Source organism: Pelodiscus sinensis, chromosome 1 (assembly GCF_049634645.1).
Source record: "Pelodiscus sinensis isolate JC-2024 chromosome 1, ASM4963464v1, whole genome shotgun sequence".
Lineage (NCBI taxonomy): Eukaryota > Metazoa > Chordata > Testudines > Trionychidae > Pelodiscus > Pelodiscus sinensis.
The window spans coordinates 237,758,152-237,779,153 of record NC_134711.1 but is presented as its reverse complement, the minus strand read 5'-3'; the positions used below and the strand labels follow the sequence as shown (position 1 = coordinate 237,779,153).

The window sequence follows — 21,002 nt, the reverse complement described above, 5'->3', positions numbered from 1 at the left end:
GCCGTGTTAGTCTGGTGTAGCTGAAACAAAAAACAGGACTATGTAGCACTTTAAAGACTAACAAGATGGTTTATTAGGTGATGAGCTTTCGTGGGCCAGACCCACTTCCTCAGTCCACTATTTGATCTGAGGAAGTGGGTCTGGCCCACGAAAGCTCATCACCTAATAAACCATCTTGTTAGTCTTTAAAGTGCTACATAGTCCTGTTTTTTGTTCCCTGTCTATGTGAAATTATTAGTATGTGGTAAAACATCCAGGCTGTGAATGGATGTGTGGATTGGTATGAGGGTAAACGTGATGAATGGGAAGGGAGATATTGATGGGCTAAATTAGTAAAGAGAAGCATAGTGAGAAATTTGAAGATATTTAAATTTTTGCCTTTTCCTGACATTTAAGTGTTTGACTTTGTAGCTCTCAACATTGTCGCAAACCAATTCTACAAGCCAAATACAAAGAGAGGTGTTAGAATTACAATTCATCCACAAAATTAAATTTCTCCACTGATCACCTTCTCAATTGAGATAAGATAACATTTGATGGCTGGGACATTATCAACCTAACATTCAATGAAGGTGCCAACAGCTCTTTGTCTGTGTAGATTCTTGCATTAGTACCCTTCCTATCTAATTGCTATCCTTTGATTCTTATCTGCTTCTTTTTAACTATCCAGTCTTCAGGTGTTTATAGATTACCAGTTCTGCTTACTTGTTTTCCCTTGATATTTTCATACCCTCTGCTCCTTGTTTCCCGCCCCCTTTTTTTTCCACCCCTCCCTCCCTCTTCCTTCTCCCCTATTTATTTTGGGTCTGCATATCCTAAACTCAATACTCTGGTCATCTGAAGAAGTGGGCTGTGCCCATGAAAGCTCATGATACCATCTACTTGTTTTGTTAGTCTATAAAGTACTACCAGGCCGTTTGTTGTTTTCTAAGTTTATCGTTCTTTTAATGTAAATAGAAATAGTAAATAGAAAATGGGTCAATAACATGTTTCAAGTAAATACAGTGAATAGTTAACTCTTTGACTAATTTAATTGATGAAGCATGACTTTGGAGGGGAATGGGATCGTAGATTTAGTCTTCGGGCTGACAGACGTCAAGGCCTGAAGCTGGTAGAGGAGGTATAGAACTTTCCTTATCTCTAGGACATCAGTAGTGGCAAGAAAGTTGTTACCATTTGGTAACCATTGAGTGTTTATGTGAAATGATACATTGGTCACAGTCAAGTTCTTAGCCAGAAATGGATATATAAAAACCAGCACCACAACTGGCATCCTTTTGGCAGTCAGTAAAGAGACTAAAAATTGAAGGTCCAAAGAGTTCAGTTTCCTCATCCACAGTGAGCATTCAAACATATTGACAGAATATAACCTGGCAGTTTAGCTCGCTACAATCTGTTCAGTGTTTGTGATAATTGGACAACTTCACTCTTCAAAACTGCCATTCCAGCAACTAACATGAGCAGCACCAACACTGTAAGACTTTTCCATGAAAGTCTGTGCTGACTTGTTTTGCAGTCTTGGAGGGATCAGACTCTTTTAAAAACATGATTTTTCCCCCAGCCTTTTCTAGGCTTGTTGTAGCTTTTACTTTTAAACATAAGAAGATACAAGTTTTTAAATGAGCAAAATCAGTGATTTGGCATTTTGACACTTGAAAGACAATCTTAGAGAGACACTGCAACAGCAAAAATATCTGAAATGGATGAAATAAACAGTAGACTTTGTGACTGACATTGCATATAAGAAACTTCTGACATTACCTTTAATGAAATATGAGGGGGTACATAAAATTCATAAAATAGAAACTGTAATATGTGAAAGCATTTTAAATTGCTTTTAGTAAACGTCTACCTTGAAGAGGTGATCATGTAATTTTGTTTGCGCTTGCAGATTAATTCTAGATATGCGCATTTTCAGTTGCAGGTCGGAAGATATGTGGTAAAATCCTGGCCCTGTGGAGGTGAGTGGCAATTGTGCCATTGACTTACTTGGGGCCAGTATTTTACCCTAGATTTTTATATTATGAGAAATTGGAAGTAGGATGGTTTTGGTGGTTGGCAGCTTGGAGGGCTGCCAAGAGCATTGAAAATTTAGGATCTGGAATCTGAGTTATCAATAAGTACTCATTTCCAGCTGCTGAAATTTTGTCATGTCAAGGATCGTCTTGACAAACAGCCGTGATGAGATCTATTTTGCACTGCTGACAATTCTGATAAAATTACATTATTCAGATTCTCCTGTGAGCCTTTTCTTAAACACTGAGTAAATTTCAGTTTGAAGGGCAAGTTTATAAACTGTTTCAGAAGAAATTAAATGATCTCTGGATAAATTATGTATAACAGATGTGTTGTGCAATATATGGTAAGTGACTGTGATTGTAACATATTATCAGTAGAAATAAAGAGAGAACACTATTTGAAACGTAAGAGCTTTAAGAGTTTTGGTGTGCATATATAAGTAGTTACCATGTGAAACTTAATTTCAGCTCCAGTTAAAATGTTTCTCTGCCATAACAGTTATGGTGTTTCTTTAATTATTCACAGTATTGATTAAGTATTTCAAGAGCTTGTAAAGTGGTTTAATATTGTCTTGAAATTATAGAAATACAGCTTTTTAGTGCTAGAGCATTCTCTGTGAAGATGTTTGTGTTTTGTAAACTTAAATGGCATTGCATATCTCTCATTTATAATTATGTTGTCACCTCTGAAATACTAATGGATGAGGCTTCCAGTCTTGATGATGATCCATCCAAAACTGATAGATTCAGTGGAGTGCTGCAACTGATGTTGCTTGTTCACGTCTTTACACTGATGTCTTAATGGACTACTATAATAAACTGCCATCTAAATGTTATACTGTGGGAAAGTAAAATTAGTTGCCATTTCCTGTGAATGTTTTCTCTACAGTGTAATGTGAACATGTGAGGAAGCAGATATCCATTGTGACTCTTAACTGCATTCTGAGTATTAGAGCTTTCTGTTTTTTGTTTTGTTTTTTTAAAGCCACATAACAAAACACTGTTTGAAACACGTTATTTAAAATTGAAAATTTTTGTTTTTATTGCAAACATCAAATGCATCTTCAGAAAACAAAATCACACTATATATCTGGGTTTGTTCTGAAACTCTTGATATTGAAGATAGAGACTTCTTGTCTGAATATGGATTACTGCACTTTTAAATTCTGATCCCAGTGAATGACACTGTAGAGTGTCTAGCTGATTTAAGTAGCTTCTTGTACACTGAAGAAAACTAAGACTGTATGAAGAAGGGAAATGGAATTGCAGAAAATGACACTTTAAAATAATCCAATTAGAAGGGAGATTTTATTTCTTTAGAATTTAGAGCAAAAGTGACTTGCCAGTAATCTTATAGCAGACTTTTTTTCCCTGTAGGTGACTGTCTCCAATAAGCAAAACACTATTTACATTGTGGGCAGGGCTGTTTCCTGACTTGGAATATAATTTCACTGGTACTCTTTATCTCCTGTTTTTACATGATCTTTGCAATCCTTTATGCTGGTTGTAAGCTGTTTAAATGACTTTCCCTATCCTATGGTAGTGGTTTGTGTGGTTGTACCTACTTTCTACTATTTTATATATGTTATGCATAACAAAATCCCATGTGTTCATGAACTACCTTAAACAAATCTCAAAAGGTTCCCAGGTTCAGTACACACACGCTTCCCCAGTTAGGGAAAATGGGCTAGGAAAAACATCTTTGCGGTGAGATTTCTAAAAATTAAAGTGGGCCAAATTACCACAAGAACAGCTTGTATTGGATTTCAGTATTTTTCACTCTGTTCTAAGCCAAAAGCAGGAAGTAGCCACACAACGTTCATCAGTTGGGTTTTTTTAAGGGATGTTTTTAAATCACTAAAAATATTATTATGCTTCAGACTAGTGTATGTGTATGTATATATACCCAATTTAACTTAAATGTATTTCAGTCTGTTGTTTTGAATTGGCTATTACATGGAGGTTCTGTTAGTCTTCTTGCATAGTTAGAAGGGCTGTTGCTACACTTCAAAGGTGAAAGTGCCACTAGAAGCCTGGTGTCAGCTGGGGACTTCTCTGCTGACCCCGGGCTCCATGTGGAGCTGCTATTTTGAAATGCCAAGGTGGTGTTTCAAAGCTGCAGCGCTGCATGGAGCCTGGGGTCAGCTGGAGAGTTCCCAGCTAATCCTGTGCTCCCCGCAGCAAAACGCCCCATGCAGCCTGGGGACACCCCAGCTGGCTTCGGGCAGCATGCGGCTTTCCAAAGTGGCAGCACCACGTGGAGCCCAGGGTCTGGCCCCAGGCTTCAAGCAACGCTGCCACTTTGAAGTACCCTCTTTTCTCCCTCCCCCCGAATTCTGCCTCTATCTGATAGAGGCAGCAAGGGAGGGGAAGCGACTAGTCAACTAGCCTGCCAACTATCCGAGAAGCACTTGCTGATTGGATAGTCGACTAGTCCTTCACATCCCTAATCTATACAAGTGACACCATTGCAGGACCTAACCACATATGCCACCACATCAGGGGCTCATACAGCTGCACATTCCCTAATGTGATATGTCATCAAGTGCCAGCAATGCCCCTCTGCCATGAACATTGGCCAAACTAGACAGTCTCTACGATAAGGATAAATGGACACAAATCAGATATCAGCAGTATTCCTCTAAGCTGCGCAGCCACAAACCAAAAATGTTAGGTCACTTTAAGAGTCATATAGCAGCACACAGTGTTCATCTTCCTGCTGGAACAGAATGTGAGTGGTGACAGTAGCTGGTGGCCTCACAGGTTCCCAGCAGGCAGCTGCCCTTTTACTCCATGTGGAGACACAGTGCACAAGGTGAGACTGTTCTGGTAAGATTGCCCCAGCTGGAATGTGCCTCGTGCAGCTACTGCTTTACTCCAGCTGGAGCTGGGGCTGCCAATGGTGCTATTTTTAGTACGGAGGTCCCACGAGGACTGGGACTGTGGTACTAAAAATAGCATCGCGGGCGCCCACTGCTTCAGTCCTGGCATGTGGTCCTGCCTTGGGAGCAGCTGTGGCCAGCACTGATAGAGCTTTTGGGGCTGTGACCATGGTACTAAAAATAGCACCACAGCTCCAGCCCCCACAAACTGTTTTTCACATTGAAAGTAGAAAGTTACGGAAGGGGCAGAGGGAGAACTAAGAGGAAGGTGAGGAAGGAGCTTGTGCTGAGGGAAGAGAAGGGTACCAGGGCAGGAGAAGAAAAAGGCAGGCACCAAGGGGCAGGGTGGAGGAGAAACAAATGCCAGGGGGCCAAGAGGAGACAATAAGGAAAAGGGCAGGAGGGAGAGGAGAAGGGAGGGAGGGTATCAGTGGTGGTGCAAGAAGTGAGGGGAAACAGGAGGAACAATGGGGGCAAGAGGGATGAAGAGGAGAGGGGAAGAATGGGTGCTTGGCGAAGAGGGGTTGAAAGGAGTGGTGGGCATGAGGAAGAGAGGAAATGGAGCAAGTCACGTATGAGGGTGCACTGGGGCAGAGGGTGGTGAGGGGGTGGGTACCAGGAGGAAAGAGGGCAAGGAGGGCAGAGCCAGTGAGGGAAGGGGCTGGCACCAGGATGGTGCAGGTGCCAGGAGGATTGTGGGGATGAAGCAGAAGGGCAGACCTGTGGAGGAGAGAGACAGGCACCAAAGAGAAGAGGCAGGTAGGTGGGTAGAGGGAGGTGTTAGGAGAGGAGATGGGAAGGGGTAGCTACAGATGATCAGAGTTGGGCTTGAGGAGGAGTGGGCACAAGGGGAAGAGAAGGGTGAGTCTAAGAGTCAAGGAGGATGGGAAGAGGGGCAGGTCCGGAAAGGGCTGAGGGGTGTGAGAAGGGCAGGATCCTGGACAGCAGAGAGGGGTGGGAGGCAGCAGCAGGCACCAGGGGAGCAGATGGGCAAGGGGAGGGTGGGAGACATGGCAGCAAAGGGGAAAAGGGAGAGGTTTATAAGTTACTTAATAACTTGAGTGCCACAGTGGCACGCATCTGAACAAGAGCACATGAATTCAATACTGGTGCACAAGACAAAATTCACTCTACTCATCGGTGGAAAAATCTTAGAGGGAACACTGGATATCAGGAATGGTAACACACGCAAACCTGTAGGAGAATGTTTTAACCTGCCTTGGCACTCAATCATGGATTTAAAAATAGCCATTCTTCTACAAAAAAAAAAGTCACTAGCCAATTAGAGAGAGAGAGAGCGTGGAATTGACATTATCTGCAAATTTCACTGTTTCCTTGGGCTTGAAGAAAGACATTAACTGGATGTCCCATTATAAAGCCAGTCTTCCTTGTATTTAACACCTCATTTTTTACATTATAAGCTAAGTATGGAACATTTGCAGCTCACTTAATTAGCCTCATTAACACTGGCTCCTACAGTTGACGGGTACCTTTTTTTTTTTTTCTATTCTAAAATATTGCTTTCTGTTCCCTTCTAGTTCATCATCTGAAGAAGTGGGTTTTGTCCACAAAAAACATTTATGTGGGTGAAATCTTACTCTATATGTTTCATGGATATAAAAAGTGATTTCTTACCTAAATGAAATTGGACATAAGATGGACTTCAGATGCATAGGCTGAGTAATGATAAAGGACATTGATCTGTTATTTCGTGCAAATGTAGTCAGTTCAGCTAGATAAAATGTATGTGCCTTGCTGTGAAATCGTGTCATAGTTCAGATTAGAAGGTTTGTGTACACAACTGAATGCCTTATGGCAGAAAAATCATCAGTTGGGATAATACTTAGATCTAGTCATCTTCTTTTAACTCAAGCAGTGGGAGAACACATTTTATTTTAGAAATAGCCCGAAGGGATGCCTTTTTTTTCTTATTGTGACTTGAATTATAAGGATTACATTGTTGTGCTGAAAACAATTACTTATTACTATCAGAGAGGAGCTGGACTGGTTTGGTAAATTTACCAAAGTAATTTACCACCTGAGTAAGTGGAATTTGTCTGACATTGAATCATCAGTACTACTTCTACAGCATTGAGCGATGTGTGGAGGATTTATTTTTGGAAAGTAGTGAAGTCATGGGGAAGGCATTCAGAAACCCTTTGTCACAGTTCTGCCACCAAATGGAAGGGAGGATTGGAGTGATTTCTTTGCCTCGTCCTTCCGGATAATACTAAAACACCTGCTGAAGAATACTTACCTTGGGGGACATAAAAATGATTCTGAAAAGCAATGGTTGTACTTTCTGGAATTCTAGAGTACCAGGTAGTTTTGAAAATATTTCCCTGTGGAGTATACTCCTGAAATCCCTAAAATGGTTTTCATTTGTCTGCCCCCAGCTTCCAGTTCCACAAGTTGATAGGGTTGCCAGGTGTCCGATTTTGAACCGGACAGTCCAGTATTTGAGCTCTTTGTTTGGGAAACAAATTGAGAAAATATAAATGTGACAATGTAAATGTCCGGTATTTTCTAAATAAGATGTAATGTCAGATGTGTACGGTATTTTTGTTCAAACCGTTTGGTAACTCTACGTTGAACACTGGTCCTGTACTATTAATATTCTTAGCATCTTTTCAGAAGATGAGAGCTATAAACATTTCCACTGAAGTGAATGCAATATAAGCTTTATTTATGTTACATTGCCTCCTGCCTGAGTTATGAGTATGGGCACATTTTTTCCCCATGTAAACAATCAGCTCTCCCAATCCAGCTTTCTCCATGTTAGCATTGAGTCTTTACACACAGTGTTTATTGATGCTAAGAGAGTAAAGTTTGTGAGAGCCCCTTGTTTAAATAATGTTAGTTTCTTACTACTTTGAAGTTTCCTATGCAAAAAGTGACTATGCCCGGTTCTGATTCATTGAATTTTTTTTTTACGCAATTCCCCTTCACACTCCCAAAACCACTGTAGTTACATGATCTTATTAAAACATTTACTAGATGCAATTTACTTGTACTTTGGATCCCTTGAACAAGAACTTCAAATACAGGCAGACATACTTCAAAATATTTTGGTATTGCTACCATCTAAGCAGTTGGGATAGACTTGTGATTTAAGGAACATGAAGTAAAATGCATAAAAACAAAAACAAAGCAAACATGACTTAGCTAGTTTTTTGAGTACTCCAGGACTACATTGACTAGGTTCTGTTCTTCATTACTGATATACATTAAGATGAATTCAATTGAAGGCAGTGACTTTAGTGAAGTTACCCTAGATATGAGCTGGTTTAACTTAGATCAGAAACTCTGTTCCTTGGTGTTTTAAGTTTCTGGTAGAAGTCTCAAGCTGTCCATCTTACACTGCCCTCCCTCCTATGGGAATTTTGGCTGAAGATCAAGGTTTTGCTATAGAACAGAATGCTGATATTCCTGATAACCTTCAGTAATACTCACACCTCAATGGTTCATGAGCCAAATTAGCAATCAGCAGAGCCACAGTTCCTGCAGTACTATATATTTGAACAGTATAACAGGAATATTTAATGTTTGTTTATTAGTCTCACAGAAAAGGAGGTGGATCACTTGATGATGTCCTGTTCTGTTGTACCTGGCATTGGCTTGGCTACTGTCTGCAGACAGATATTGGATTAGATGGATGACTGGTCTGACCCAGTATGGCCATTCTTATGTTTAGAATGCCTGTCCAAGTGGTATTATTTTATAAACTGTAATTGGCTATTAATGTAGCAAAAACATCCTGTTTGGATGTTAATTAAATCACAGATTGTTTTAATATCATGTCCTGCAGAGAGCCACAGGATACTCAGTAAAGACTCCCAAGCCTCTGAGTATCACTGTGCTAACTGATTATTCCTGCCCCTGTAACTCTTTAAATTAGTCATAGTTGGGCTCTCTGAAGCCTGAAGATGGTCCATTGTCAAGCAGTCGATGATAGATTCACATTGTCTGGACAAGCTTAAGGGAAACTACTTCTATTTTTGCACTGCTTGCCCAACAGGTACAGCAAGAGCTTCTGAGAAAGCGCAAGAGACAGAAGCTAAATTAACTAAAGCTTCCTCATTTTGTTGGGAAACTATATCTTCTCCCCTTTTCTCTCCACTCTGCTCATCTAAGTGGATTTTGCCCATGAAAGCACATAATACTTATACATACACACACACACACACACACACACACTTACTTTGTTACTCTCTAAGGTGCTTTTAAGGACTGCACATAGTTTTTAAAGTTCTAGACTGCCACTGCTACCCCTCTGAAACTTTTATAAATGGAAGAAAAAATGTCAGCGGTAGGAAATGGAGGATAGCACCAGACAAGCATGTTAGGGTTCTTTCACTTAAAAAATAAAAAACAAAACAAAAAAACCTGGGAGGGGAACCAGAGACAGAAAAAGATGGGTGCAAATACTGTCATTTTTGCAGAGTAAATTAGGGATGTAAACAACTAGTCATGTAGTAGACTACCCAATAAGCATAGGCTTATCGGGTAGTCAAGTCATTACTCGACTACTCACCGACCCTCTTGCTGCCTCTGTATCAGGAGCAGCAAGGGGGGGCAGTAGGAGCTGTTGCTGGGGGAAGCCAGCTTAAAAGCCAGTTCCCTCCAGGACCATCTCCACTGTATGGAGGGTGGGAGAGAGCAGGGAAGGCAGAGGCACAGCGGTTGGACCTAGCCACTGCTTGCACCTCTGCAGTTTAAATGCAGTAGGAGCCAGGCTGCCTGCACACCCGGCTTCTACTACATTTAAATTTCAGAACCACACAAGGGCCACTTATCAAATAACCGTGTACTTGATACAAATTGTATCTAGTACGTGATTAGTCAATTACCTGTTTCTTAACATCCTTGTGTAAATAGGAAGAAAAGAAGAGGGGGTATTTGAGGGCTGTCCCATGCTCATATTAGTCATATGTGTATTTGCTCAGCTGATGAGCAAGTGTCAGAGCTCATAGAGTTCATCTTGTAATCTTTAGCTCTTTCTGACTGTGGCAGTCAAAAGATTTTGCTTTGCATTATGGAGAAACACAGTAGCACACAGCTAATTGAGTAGACTTTTTGGAAGGAGGGTATGGGTAGGGAATGTTCAAAATATTCAAAAAGGCAAACTGCTGGTTTTGCACAATGTACAAAAAATGTATTACAAATCTATGATCATGAGATTAGAGGATTTTGTGGTAGTTTGCAAAATCTTATTTGTTTCCTCCAAACAGATTTGCATGACTGTCTTCCCCTGTTGGTAGTACATTCACAGTAATTACTGCTTAGCTGGACAAGTTGAAAAATAAAGATTTTTGATGCATATCTGGAATGTAGGGTTGTGAAATTAAAGCTTTTGACTACACTGCACCTCAGGTGAGGTTGTTCTGCCCTATGAATCATAGCAAGAATCCCGCCCATTCTGTCTCACCTAGTGTAAAGAGTAAACAGTGTAACAGTGCAAATTGCAGTTCGCAAAAGTGGAAGATGGCAGCTTGTGCTTCTGTGAAAAAGCTTTAGTCTCCACATTTCTACTATGGACTGGCCAGGAAACAACACAGGAAAAGAAATAGCCATTGTTTTAGGGAAATTGCATTCCATGGACTGTCTGCTTTTTCAATCAGGTAAAGGTATAAGCTTCCTGTTTGCCTCAGAGAATAGGTGTGGAACACCGTGACGGCTGCTATGTATCTTCTGTGTTATAATGTCCATAAGCAAGCCAGAGTCCTTGCAGGATTTTTGTATTTTAAATTGTATGCAGCAACCTATATTGCTGGATTTGATAACTTATAAAAATGGTTCTTTATAAAGATGGTGTCTATAAAGAGGAGGCATACATATTGTAGCTCTTCTTGTTGTTGTTTGTTTTCTATATATAGTAGCTATGTCTCAAAGTGCAGCCATGTTAATCTATATCTGCAAAAATAATGAAGAGTGCTGTGGCACCTTAAAACCTTAGATTTATTTGGACATAAGATTTGAAGTGGTTTTTACCCATGAATGCTTATGCCCAAGTAAATCTTAGGCTTTCAGGTGCCACAGGACTCCTCATTATAGTTGTTGTTATGAGCAGCATCAGTTTGGTTTCTGTAACTGAGATGCAAATTGTGTCCCAAAAGCAGAAAAGATTTGGGGCCAAGATTTTAATTCATTTGTTATGCTGGGGTTTTCCTTTCAGGGAAGAAATCTAAATGGGGACTTCAGAATCTTAAGAGAATCTCTTCAGATTCTGAAGAGGTTCTCTTAAGAGTCCTCCTACAATCTTCTGGGGGGCAGAATTATCCACATTCCTTCCCCCACATCTGCTCCTTTAATAAGATTATTCTTGAAGTGAGTCTTCCGCTGGCCTTTTGCTGATCCTGAGTATCCTCTCACTTGTGTGGGGACTGTGGAACCCACTGAAGCCCTGAAAAAGGAGGGGGGCAGGCAATGGAAGAAATTCAAGCATAGCTTTCCAGAGTGTTGGCTGGTGTATGGTGAGTTTCAGGGGCTACGTGGAGTTTGTGCTGCCCTTTTCATCCTTGTCCACTGCTGGCCTGGATAAGTGCGTGGTTCTGCCAGCCTCTAGGATTCCTCTTTGCTTCCTGGGTTACTCGGGAGCAGGCAACGCTCACCTGTGTGCCTAAAAGTATCAGGTGTGTAACATTAAAGGAGATCCTGAGTATCCCAGCAGTGATGTTGGATAGTTGAGGATCTTCTGTCCACCTCTTTGCTGCAGTCCCATGCTTTAAAGGAATAAAAAAATAGCGGTGTCTCCACATGGTTGGACCCATACACACTTAATGGGATGCCTTGGGAACCTCCAGGAATAAATTTACTCCAATAATAATCTGGATTTAACTTCAAACCGCCATTATAAATAATATGCATCTAAGTCAGGGCTGGGCAACATGTGACCCAGGGGCCTGATCCAGACCGCACCTGCCCACTTTCTATTGATATCCTGCTGCCCAAGACACTGAATTTCCAGGCAGAGGCTCAGGCAGTGGGATCCTATTTAAATAGCTCACCGCTCCCCATCATGGCACTACCCTGGCAAAGGCCAGACCCACAAGCTCTTTAAATGCCAGGCAGCTGCCAGGCAACACGGTAGCCGCAGGTCTAGGAGCTGTGAGCTCTTTGTTGTGTTTTTAATTCAAAGACTCTAGCCCCAGCCCTTCCCCTTTCCTTTCAAGAGGTGGAGCCAGCCCATGATCACATACCAAAGTTCATTGTGGCCCCCATGCCAAAATTATTGCCCATCCCTGATCTAGTTGATTGAATTAGAATTAACACACCTTTACTTAACCACTTAAACAGGGTTTAGCAGACTAAAAGTGAATAAAATAACAAAGTACACAAATAAATGAAACTTGTCGAACTGGCATTTACATGGCCACCATTTATCCCACCCCGGAGTGCACACTCGTCTGGAATGCCAGCGTCCCAGATGCTTGCGTGGGTGTGCTTGGAGATCTGCAGCTGGAGTGGAGACAGCACTGTTCAGGTTGGATGTGTGTTAGTCCAAGCGAGGCAGCCAGTCCAGGCAAGGCAGTCCAGCAGCTCTGGTTCCTTGGGCAGATCACTCTGCCTCTCTTTGGACCCAGAGTCAGTCTGTCTTCTGTGCTCCATCCCAGGCAGCGCTTTTCCAGACAGTCACAGTTAATTCTATGCAGGCTCTTCTCAGTCACAGGCACAGCAAGGGGGGTGTCCCCAATCCAGGGACAATCACACCAAGAGCCCCTGAAGCAGCCTCCTAGATCAAAGCCCCAGCAAGCTCCCAGCAGCTGGCTCTAGCTTTCAGCAGCAGCTCCTGGACTAGAAAAGGCTCCATGCCAGCAATCTGGCTCCTCTCTAACTCTCTCCCTGCACTGTCTAAAAGAGAGCAACAGTTTCCCCCCTTTTCCCCAAGGCATCATGGCAGTTGTTGTGTCTAGGCTAGATGGTAGCACAAAGAATCCTCCCAGTAAAAGTTAGTCCCATAGAAAAGGGGCCTACACAAATCTTGAGTCAGGTCCTAAAATTATGGAGACTGGCTTGAGAGAGGAAAAAGATGTGGGTTTCCTTTTATTTGCCTTCTGGTTTTTGAGCCTTTAGGGCTCACATTTTCACGCTTTTCTACGCAGCTATGAGAGTTCTGCAGGGGAGATAGCATTTTAGAAAAACTCCCGATCTCATGAGTTTTATAATTCATGTGGACAACAAGGGGTGACAGTAGTGGGAATCTTGGACTCTAGTGCAGGGACAAGTGGGCACTCTACAGCTGCAAGGGAGCTCCCTGTTTTGGATGCGACTAGCTGAGCACACCATAGGCATGAAGCCTAGTAAGGCTGGAATGTTCTGGATATGGATCATCACAGACTCAATGCAAGACTTGGAATTTGGCCTATAGCCATCTAAGGTTGCCACGTGTCCAGTTTTGAACTGGACAGTCCAGTATTTGAGCTTTCTGTTCGGGAAACAAATTGAGAAAATATAAATATCCGGTATTTTCTAAATAAGATGTAATGTAGATTGTGATGTAATGTCGACTGTGTCTGGTATTTTTGTTGAAACCATCTGGCAACCCTATAGCTATCATCTTACAGATGACTAGGTAGCAGAGGCAGAAAAGTTAATAAACTGATTTTTCAGGTCCTTCTATCTCCTGACTACTAGTTATTCTGTAAATGCTGTGAAGGGAGTAATCTTGCATCCCAAGGAAGGCTGTATTACTGAAAGGGCTGGTTTTTCGCATCTGATGGACTTGGTTCATTAAAATGAGTAGGTGGGAGCTGCACGCCTGTATTTTAATAGATCAGCATTCCTTATACTGTTCATGTCAATAGTTACATCCTTTTTTTAAATCAACACATCTTTATTTACCATGTTTAGAAAACAAAACAAAACAGGTCAGTTGTTCTTTACGTATCCAGTTCCATCCCATTACTGTTCTGGCCTAAGAACTTTCTTTCTCCTAAATTCCATTCCACTTTCTTTCCACCACAGCTGCATATCAAAGCCAAATCTTTTTGATCCTTTTTAGTTGGATTTCTAGCCTGTTACCACTGCAATGAAGGATCCCATCTGTCTCCACTTTATTTGAACTTCTGGTTACCACTTAAGACATTGGTTGACCCTGCTTCCATCCACTTCTGCCTCCTTCTCATAAAAGTATCCAGTTCCTGCTATCACTTCTCCTGCTCAGCAAGACAGAGATAATGTAGTTTGGACATTAGGGATGTTAAATTCAGATGAATTGGGTAATCAAATAGTCGATAAGGGCAGTATTTGGGCATAAATTAGTATTTTTGCAGCTGACCTTGACTCCTATGGTCAGTAACCTCTGTCAAGCTCTCTAGTGACTCAAGAGCATTAGTACCATCCTCAATGCACACTGTTAAGAAGCAGGGCACAAACCCCAAATTGGCTGTTAGTTTTATACTTATTTCACCAGCCAAGTCTCTAGTGTAAACTCCTCAGACACTGTAACTGCCTCACCATGGAGTCTCACACAACCTCCTTGAGTAATCCAATCATCTTGTCACCTAAACAAGGCTGCCTTTGTGGTCCCTTATACCAAAAAACACAGTGACATTCAGCTTACCCCCAGTCCCAAAAAATCCCAGTTGCTTACCCCCGACACCTTACAGTTCATACCTAAGACACTGCTTGTAGCCAATACTATAATAAACAGAAGATTGATTAGCTAAAGCAAGGAACTAAGCGTTATTTACAACAGTTATTTAAATCAGGTAAACATAGCCACACCTGTATGAGTTAGTTTTAAGTTCTAAAGGGAATCGAACCTTCTGCAGTAAGCAAGGACTATGCCAGCGGCCACTGATTAATCGATCCTAGGGAGTCTCCCAGTCGATTGTGATCAGCAAGCTCTTTGCCTGTCACAGCTCCATGCCACTAGCCCTCTCCTGGAAGCAGCCAGCCTGGCCCTGGGTGAGTGTAGGGAAGGTGTCTCGGCATGCTTCTCTTGTCTCAAAGCACTGTGATCAATGGGTATTGAGGGGCTGGTGCTGGCAGAGGGGGAAGCTCAGAGCCACATACCACCCCACCCTCACCCCCAGAGCCACAAGGAGCAGTGTGTGACTAGGGAAGCAGGGAGCCTGTCTCAGCCTGGCTGTTGCCAACCAAGAGCTGCCGGTGATAAGTGCTGCGCGGTGGGAAGCTGCAGGCCAACCACTTCCCATAGCCTGCTCCCTAGTTCCTTGTCCCAGCCTGATCCTCTCCCGGAGCCAGCAACCCATAGCTCTTCCCACACCCCAGGCTTCTGCACTGACCCCCCTCACAGCCAGCACCCTATCTCCCCGCAGGGAAGGAACAGGGTAAATTTTCACCTGTCCTTAAATTCAGAGAGCGATCTTGGGCATAAAAAGGTTGGAGACCACTACTCTCTATGCTCTTTAGGACTAACACAACCCTGGGAATCTTTTACTTATGCTTAGCAATCCTTGTCCCTCAGTGTCCAAGTAGCACACAAGATACAGTTCCCCCTTTTTAGGGCTTCGTATTCCTTTCTCCTTCCTGCTTTCCAATTGTAAATTCAGCTGTTGGGCAAGGAAGGGGAGAAGGGCTGAGGGGGAATTGATCATAAAACCTTTGTCTTGTTCCACAATGGTTCATCTAGTGCCTTTGTTAGGCAAGAGATAACATCTCTTGTTGAAAACTAGTATGACATGCTTCTTAATGCTTCTGTCCAGTGATTTGCAGTTACAGAGCAAACACTCACATATTTCCTTATAACAAGCATTGTAAATGAGATTAATGCATGTTGCACCATACAGGCGTTTCATTCGTCTAAACATGAAAATCATCCAAAGAAGTGGGTTGTGCCCGCGAAAGCTCATGATACCATTTACATATTTTATTTATTTAAGGTGCTACTAGACTATTTGTTGTTTTTTAAGTTTTTCCTAGTACAGACTAACTCTGAAGCTCATGTTTGTAACTCTATTAACACTAACACACAGGTAAGCCAGATTGGTTCCTGTTACATATTTTACAATGGTCAGTTGAGACTTAGGGGCCTTGATATAAGCAGGCTCCTGATCTGGTAGCCAACATCTTAGGGCTTTTAGTTGTACTTCTTTAAAAATGACAAAACCACAAAATCTTCTCCCTTCCTTGACATACCATACCTCTTTATTAAGCCCCATTTCCATTTCTTCAGTAATGTAACTGTGGTGAATTTTGAACCCTTCCTTTGAGCTACTTCTAAACTACACCCCTCTGTTGGCAAAAATATGTAAATTAGACATAATGAAAGCGCAAATGAAGCAGGGATTTAAATGTCCTGTGCTTCATTTGCATAATGGTAGACGCTGCTTTTTTTTCGAAACGGGGCTTTTTGAAAAAACCCAGCAGTTTAGACAGGGCATTTTTGACAGAAATGCCCCATTACAAAAGATCCTCAGAGTACAGGATCTCTCGAAAAGGGGCATTTCTATCGAAAATGTGCCATCTAAACTGCCGCTTTTTTAGAAAAGCCCCATTTTGAGAAAAGCGCCAGCCACCATTATGCAAATGAAGGGCGGGATATTTAAATCCCTGCTTAATTTGCACTTTCGATATGTCTAATTTACATCCCTTTGCTGACAGAGGGGTGTAGTTTATACGTAGCCTTGGAGTGAGATTGATCTGGAGGCAGAGGATACTTGGGGTAAAATGTTTAACAGAATATAAATGTTTTTGTACGGATGTGTGTATCTCTTTCTTCTGGAATCTCTTGGGCTATTGGTGCTGCATTTCTTTATGGACTTTTCTGTTTGCTTCAAGAAGAGCCTGGTAACTGACATGTATGCATTCACATACTGCAATCTTTGCCCTGTAAGTTTGACTCTTCCATTTCTATTTCTACAAAGGACAGAAATGCATTAGGTTTTGTACCAGGCCGATGGTGGTTGGTTTTGTTTTGTTTTTCCTTCTGAAACACACAATGGGAAGTGGACAGACACAAATAACATCTTAAAATGCATCTGCTTTGGAATCCCCCTCATGCTTCTGGCTGGCTCCTTCCCACAACAATTGTACATATAACTGAAGACTTCTACAGAACTAAAACAAAAGGAAAAACTTTGTAGCACTTTCAAGACTAACAAGATGAGCTTTCGTGGGCCAGACCCACTTCCTCAGATCATATTCTGGAAGAGAATTGCCATGACCCTATATACCAAAGGAATACAGTGGGGAAAAAAGTGAACATATTATTAAACTGACAAATCAAATTTAGCACAGAAAGTGGGGTAAAAGGGAGAGAATAGCTATTTGAGTCAATGAATGGCTAATCGGGGTGATAAGTGGGAAGCCATCTTTGTCATGGTTAAGGTAATTAGCATCTTTGTTGAGGCCCATTCGTAAAGTGTCAAATTTAAGCATGAAAGGCAGTTCTGAAGTTTCTCTCTGTAATCTGGTGTTAAAGTCTCTTTGAAGTAAGATGCAAGTAGTAAGGTCATTAAGACTATGTCCAGGTAGGCTGAAATGAAAAGCAACTGGTTTTTCCTTGTGAAGATGTCTGATTTGTGGGTACTAATTTGGCGAAGTGTCTGAGAAGTCTGTCCAATATACATAGCAGAAGGACACTGTTGGCACATGATGGCATAAATTATATTTCTGGATGAGCAGGAATATGTGTTCTTGATCATATAACTGACATGGTTAGGTCCAGTGATGGTGTCACCAGAGTAAATATGTGGACAAAGTTGGCCAAGGGGGTTTGTTGCAAGGGAAAGCTCTAGGGTTGGTATTAATGTGCATGTCCTGTGGTTGTTGGTAAGAATCTTCCTGAGGTTAGGTTGTCTATAGGAGACTATGGGTCTGTCCCCCAGAGCCTCTCGGAGTGTAGTATCCTGTTCCAGTATACGTTGTAGGTTATTGATAATACGTTGGAGGGGTTTAAGTTGGGGGCTATAGGTGATGGCAGGTGGTGTTCTATTGTTGGTTTTCTTGGGCCCATCTTGAAGTAGATGGTTTCTGGGTATTTGTCTGGCTCTTTCAATTTGTTTTTTTTATTTCCCCGGTGGGTAATTGAAATTTATAAATGCTCGGTAGAGCTCTTGAAGTTTCTGGTCTCTGTCAGTGGAATTAGAGCAGAGGCAGTTGTACCTAAGGGCTTGACTATAGACGATGGATTGTATGGTGTGTCCTGGATGGATGTTACAGGCATGTAGGTAAGTGTAGCAGTCAGTGGGTTTTCTGTAGAGTGGTATTTAATTTTCCATTCGTGATTTGTACTGTGGTGTCCAGGAAATGGATCTCTCGTGTTGAATGGTCTAGACTGAGATTGGTGGTGGGGTGTAGGTTGTTAGTCTCTGGAATGCGTCCAGTGTTGCTTGACCATGGGTCCAGATCATAAGATGTCATCGATGTAGCGTAAGTAAAGGAGGAGTAAAAGGGGATAGGATCTGAAGAAACGTTGTTCTAAGTCAGCCATAAAGATGTTAGCGTACTGTGGGGCCATGCGGGTACCCATGGATGTGCCACTGATCTGGAGGTACAAGTTATACAGAACTAAATATTCTGAAATTTACAAGGATCCTACTTACCATCCTATTGATACTCTTAGAGCCCTGTGTGGACGCACATTTCAATCTGCGGATAGAATTTGGTATCCACTGAATGACAGGGCTCTTCTCCCAGGCACTGCAGTAGCCAGAGAAGAACCTGGTGCTGCCACTCTGAGGAGTTAATGTCCCATGTTGGCAGCTTCTCCTGGCCATGCGGCTATCCGAGGCTGGGGGTCCCAGTCTTACCCCCAGTGGGGCTGTACAATCCCTGACATGTGACACAGGTTACAGAGCTAAGAGTTACAGAGCTAAGAGTTGCTACTAATGCAAGGTGCTGGCTCCTGGGACCTGGGGTACCATGTTCTTTCCTTTGGTTACTGTGGTTCCCAGGACCTGCCATTCAGTGAGTGGATACGGATTTCTATCTGCTGATAGAAATAAATATCTCAGATGACGACAGAATATTTAGAGTCCTGTGCAGATAGAAATTTGTATCGCCTCATCTGCAGGGAAATCCCTGTACTTTGAAATCCTTGTGTGTGTGATGAGCTATGTGTCTGCCTTTCTTACAATGTAACAGGATGCAGGAAAAAGCCGTTCTAATCTACATAAATTATTACACTTCATCTCTATCTTGACCACACAGTATAGGTTTTGGGGGTTGTTTTTTTATTTGTTTAAGAAATTCTTAGATTTAACTATGCCAGTGTGTCAGGTTGTATATTTCTGATTGTTATCTTACTGAAATGTTTATGTAGGAGGATTCCTATCTCTGCTTTTATGGCAGTGGCTTAGTCCCCTCTTCCACTTTATTTTGCCTGGTTTCCCACAAATGTTTTTAAAGGCAGTCCCTGTCTTTCCGCCACTTAATTTGAAAAGAATCTTACCCTTTCTCCGTAGTTAAATACGTTTTATGAGGGCTGCATTTCCAGCATGCTCTGCAAGGAGCTTCATACCAGTGGTCCCCAAACTTGTCACGTTATGTCCCTTCTTACCTGTCCTTGCACCTCCTCTTTCTGGAGTCAGGGCTCAGAATGAGGCCACAGCTCTGAAGGAGGGGACGACGATGGGAGCTGAAGGCCACAGCTGGTGGGGGAGAGAAGGCACGTGTGGGGCCAGGAGTGGAGCCTCAGTCCAAGTGCTAAGACTGAGGTGGTGCGGGGGCAGAAGTGGAATTGGGGGCAAGGATAGGAGCAAAGCTGGGGGGCTGTCACTCCCCACTTTTCATGAGGAATGGTCTGGGCAGCTATCTCTGCTGTGGGGGCTTGCCCATACCCTGTTGTGTGCTCCTAGAGAGGGGTGAGCCCCACAATTTGAAGACTACTGGGTTAAATGGTTGACTCTCATAGCTGTTAATAGTTGTCTGATCAACCAGATATAGTGCTGAGTTCACGCTAGCTGCTGCATCGGAGTGACTTTGTGCTGTTAAATAAGGAAAAAACAGCAGCATGTGTGTATTTTAAGATTAATGGAATTTATTTCCAAAATACTATTTTGATATCCTAATAGGGAAGAGAAATAGCTCTGCCTGGGATCACTTTGTACTGCAAAAGTTATAAATAGGATAATTTTAATTACAGATGCTGTCTGAGGATTGGAATTCAAGGTCTTGATCCTCTGTACAGACTGCTCTCAACAAGCCATGCAGGTGATACCAGGTGACAATCTGGAGCAATCTGTTACTCTTCAAGAGAGAGTTGGGGTCTCATGGCTGAGGCATAAGAATGTGAGTCGAGATCTGGGCTCTGTTCCTGACTGCCACACATGTATTTTGAGACACAGAACAACTCACTTAAATCTCATTGGTTCAGCTTCCACATTTCTAAAATTGAGATAGTATTTAACCGTTTCACAGTATGATCCTTTGAGTTTGCAGATGGCGGACACTTTGGAAGTCAAAAATTGTAATAGTTCTTGAGTATTGCATAAGATCTAGAGCAGTTAAAGTATTTTTAGGGAGCAGTCCATTTTTTAGTCCAACTGTAATTTAAAAAAAAAAAAAAGTTCTCTAGGATCCAGCTACATTGTGAATCCTTACATACCCAAAAAGAATAATAGTGAATGCTAAGAATGAATTACCTGAATTTCTTTAGTTTAATTACTCTGATGTATTTTAAGGCAGTGTACTGTACCAGCCTGTCTAATATTTATATTTAAAATATGAGTATTTTCATACATGGTAAGTGGCTTTGAAAACAAGTATTTCTGCCTCATTGAGGATGGATGTGTAGTAGGCAGACCTGTAAAACACTTTTTTCAGGTAAGCAGTTGAAATATCTCATGTATTCCACTGGTCACTTGTTTTCTGCTGATTCTGGTTATGTAAAATTGTTTGATAGTATGGATTGTTGAATGTATAACTGAACCTTGCCCCATGAAAATGGATCATTGTAAGCAGATATAACCAACTCGCGCTCTTTATCCCCACTATTCTTTTTTCCCCTTTTGCGCTGTCTTGTTGGAAAAGAGCTCTTATAACAGCATGGGTGGGGGGGAAAGGGGGGCTATGAATTTTCATATAGGACAGCTAATTGCTGTTGCTGCCACTCTCCTTTATCTTCTTAGTCTCCGTATTAGTGAGGCTGGATTGCTGCTAAATAATCTTGAGACCATTAATTAACTGATCATCT

The 21,002-nt window shown here is 42.0% G+C and overlaps 1 protein-coding gene across 15 annotated transcripts in view; it reads left to right on the top strand.

Annotated features, from left to right (window-relative positions):
- The window catches only part of MCF2L (MCF.2 cell line derived transforming sequence like), a 248,239-nt gene that overhangs the window by 93,446 nt on the left and 133,791 nt on the right, over positions 1-21,002 (top strand). The window contains exon 1 of one of the 15 annotated variants that reach the window (XM_075917390.1): positions 10,364-10,521. The exons of the other annotated variants lie outside the window; for them this stretch is intronic. Coding sequence (XP_075773505.1) covers positions 10,434-10,521 — 88 coding nt within the window. The 5' untranslated portion in view covers positions 10,364-10,433. Of the gene's footprint in view, positions 1-10,363; positions 10,522-21,002 lie in introns of those variants that run through there. 15 annotated transcript variants of the gene reach the window in all.